The following is a 2,872-nucleotide window of genomic DNA, read 5'->3' as shown; positions in this document are numbered from 1 at the left end:
CGTGCTGTGTGCCACGGGTGGGACACCATCCACTGCCATGAAGCTGGATGGGCCTGGGGAGGACTCGGAGGGACCAGGAGAGGGGCTGTTGGGTCAGGCGCGGCCTCCAGGAGGCGGGAGGAGGCCTCCACGGTAGGGCGGGCTTGGAGCCTCCGGCTGCAGCACCTGCCTCATGTCGGCGGTTGTGCTGGCCGGTGTGGTGGGAGACAATCTGAGCGCCACAGCCCCTCGCTTTCAGCTGCTTGGCACCTTGTGACCTGGAGGTGGGCCAGGAGGGCCAGCGCCCACCGCTCCGCTTCCCCAGATGCCGGGTGAGGCCGGGGTGGCCGTGACCCTTAGCCCCCCGTGGCACAAGGTCGGCCTGGGCTGATGTCTCCGTGCCTAGATGACCCTGGGTCTCATCCAGGGTCTCATCGCGCTCACGTCCCTTGCGCCTGGCCAGGAACCTCTCGGTGACACAAACAACAGCAGCAGGCAAGACCTTCCCATCATCTGGTCTTTCCAGGCCGGATCCTGCCGTGGGCGTGCATGAAGTCCCTCCTTGAGGCATAGGGGGCACAGCCCACCCTGGATCCTGAAGAGGGTCTCGGCCGGCAGGGTGGGCCTTGGACCCACCAGACCCCCTGCTTCCTTTCTGGAGCGAGCGCCTGGTTGGTTCCAGGCCCAGGTGGCCCCTCTGTCCAGGAGCCTGGGGCGAGCGGGCTGCAGCCTTCCCCCACCTGCGTGTGGGTAACGTGGCTCCCGGCGAGTCCAGCCAGTCGAGGCCCCGCAACTGCCTGCTCTGGTGGGTGCCGGGGCCGCCCCGGCTCTTGGCTGGGCCAGACTGGCGCACTCAGCCTGGGGGGCTGGGGCATCCAGAATTGGGGGACAGCGGTCAGTCCTGCATCGCGCTTACCTCGTGGGGTGCCTGGAGCCAGGGGCATCTGCTTCCCAGGTGTGGGTGGTGTCAGTCTGGCATGACCTTGTGGGACGTCCTTCAGCTGTGTCTGTGCGGGAGGGAGTGGGTGTCGCCGGAGGCCCTACCCTGCCCTGTCCCGCCACCTGTACACACCTTGGCAGCCCAGATGCCTGGAAGGAAGGGAACCCCCTCCCAGATGAGCTTTAGCCAGACCCGTGGGAGCCGTGTCCCCTTCCTACAGCTGCCCCCACGCCATGTGCACCGTGTTTTGGGCAGAAGACCCTCAGGGAAGGTCGTCTCCTGAGCGAGGCTGAGCATCCAGGCTTCCTGGAACAGGAGGAGGGACTGGTGGGCCAGGGTCCTGACCCGATACTCCTCCCCTCAGGACTCCAGCTCGAGGGGCAGCAGTGGCGGCCGGGAGCGCCTCATCGTGGATGCTCCGCTGCCCCCGGAGAAGGCGGGGGGGCCGGCCATTCCCTCTCATCTGCTCAGCACCCCCTACCCATTCGGCCTCTCCCCCGGCTCAGTCGTGCAGGACTCTCGCTTCCCGCCGCTCAAGTAAGTACACAGGGGTGCGGGGCTCGAGCCAGGGCCCGGTGGGGACACGCATGCTAGGGCCGGGACCCCTCAGGCCCTGGCCGCTGTGCGGGGCGGCCTGTGTCCTGCACCAGATAAGGCCGAGCCGCCAGATGGTCACTGGCCTCCACAGCCGGCCGAGCCCCTGGGGCCCTGGGCCTGCTGTCCACGTTATGTTGAGGCCATGGCTGGTGCCAGCCCTGCCAAAGTCCTGTCCTGGTTCTGGGGCCCAGAACCCTTCAGGCTGCGGGGGACAGTGAGGGCCTGGACCGCCTCTCCCGGAGGGAGCCTCGTCCTTCCTGGGACGTGGAGGCAGGGCCAGCCTCTCACCTGTCCCACCTGCAGCCTCCAGCGGCCCGTGCACCACGTGGTGCCGCCCAGCACCGTGACCGAGGACTACCTGCGGAGCTTCCGGCCCTACCACACCACCGAAGACCTCCGCATGTCTTCCCTGCCCCCCCTCGGCCTGGACCCGGCCACCGCCGCCGCCTACTACCACCCCAGCTACCTGGCCCCGCACCCCTTCCCCCACCCAGCCTTCAGGTGAGGCGCCCCCACGCGCCGGTCCCGGCCCTACACTGCTCCCGGGCAAAGGAACGTGGAGGGCGGGTGTTTCTGCCCGCCTGGGGGCCGGGCTTCCAGGGGAGCAGCTGGGGCGGCCCCTGACGTTGTCAGCCCGATGGCCGATGGCTGTCCTCCCAGCGGGTGGTCCCCTCGGTGTCTGCCGTTCCTGTTTCCTCCCTTGGTCCCGGCCAAGGCCCCTGCTCCGGGGCGTGTCCTCCCTGGCCGGGCCATGGTGCTCACCGGCCCCTCCCCACACAGAATGGAGGACTCCTACTGCCTGTCGGCCCTGCGGTCCCCGTTCTACCCGCTCCCCACGCCCGGCTCGCTGCCCCCACTGCACCCGTCGGCGATGCACCTGCACCTCTCGGGGGTCCGCTACCCCCCCGAGCTCTCGCACTCATCCCTGGCCGCGCTGCACTCTGAGCGAATGTCCGCCCTCAGCGCCGAGAGGTAAGCGTGTCCCCCAGCCCAGGACCCCTCTGCCCTCTGTCCCCAGACGGCAGCCAGGGGGGCGTCTGGGCTGGAGCCTGAACGGGCTCCACGCCTGCACTCGATTTCTCCACCTGTCCAGTGGGGTGGAGACGGTGGGCACCACCCTCTGGCACGTTCAGGTGCTTGGGGGTTCAGGCGTGGCTCCGGCCGTGCACCCCAAGCTGCTTCCCCGTTGGGGAGGGAAGGGGCGGAGCTTGTCCCCAGCCCACTCCCGGCCGCGCACCCCCAGGGGCTGCCCAGGGGCCCCGTCCGCGCGTCGGAGCTGCAACCCGGTGCCCGTGCCGCAGGCTGCAGGTGGAGGAGGAGCTGCGGCGCGAGCGCGAGCGCGAGGCTGACCGCGAG

The 2,872-nt window shown here is 69.6% G+C and overlaps 1 protein-coding gene across 1 annotated transcript in view; it reads left to right on the top strand.

Moving 5' to 3' along the window:
• Nucleotides 1–238: 238 nt before the first annotated feature.
• The window catches only part of LOC103273001 (genetic suppressor element 1), a gene marked incomplete at its 5' end in the record, with an annotated part of 20,053 nt that continues 17,419 nt past the window's right edge, over nucleotides 239–2,872 (top strand). Inside the window, 5 exon segments of the mRNA XM_021718465.1 lie at nucleotides 239–311; nucleotides 1,284–1,456; nucleotides 1,820–2,017; nucleotides 2,297–2,488; nucleotides 2,818–2,867. Of these exon segments, the coding sequence (XP_021574140.1) occupies nucleotides 239–311; nucleotides 1,284–1,456; nucleotides 1,820–2,017; nucleotides 2,297–2,488; nucleotides 2,818–2,867 (686 nt within the window).

Source organism: Carlito syrichta, unplaced genomic scaffold, assembly GCF_000164805.1.
Source record: "Carlito syrichta isolate Samal-C Ts95f unplaced genomic scaffold, Tarsius_syrichta-2.0.1 Scaffold111608, whole genome shotgun sequence".
NCBI classification, from domain to species: domain Eukaryota; kingdom Metazoa; phylum Chordata; class Mammalia; order Primates; family Tarsiidae; genus Carlito; species Carlito syrichta.
Note: the sequence above shows the minus strand (reverse complement) of the source record. Positions and strands in the feature narration are given on the sequence as shown.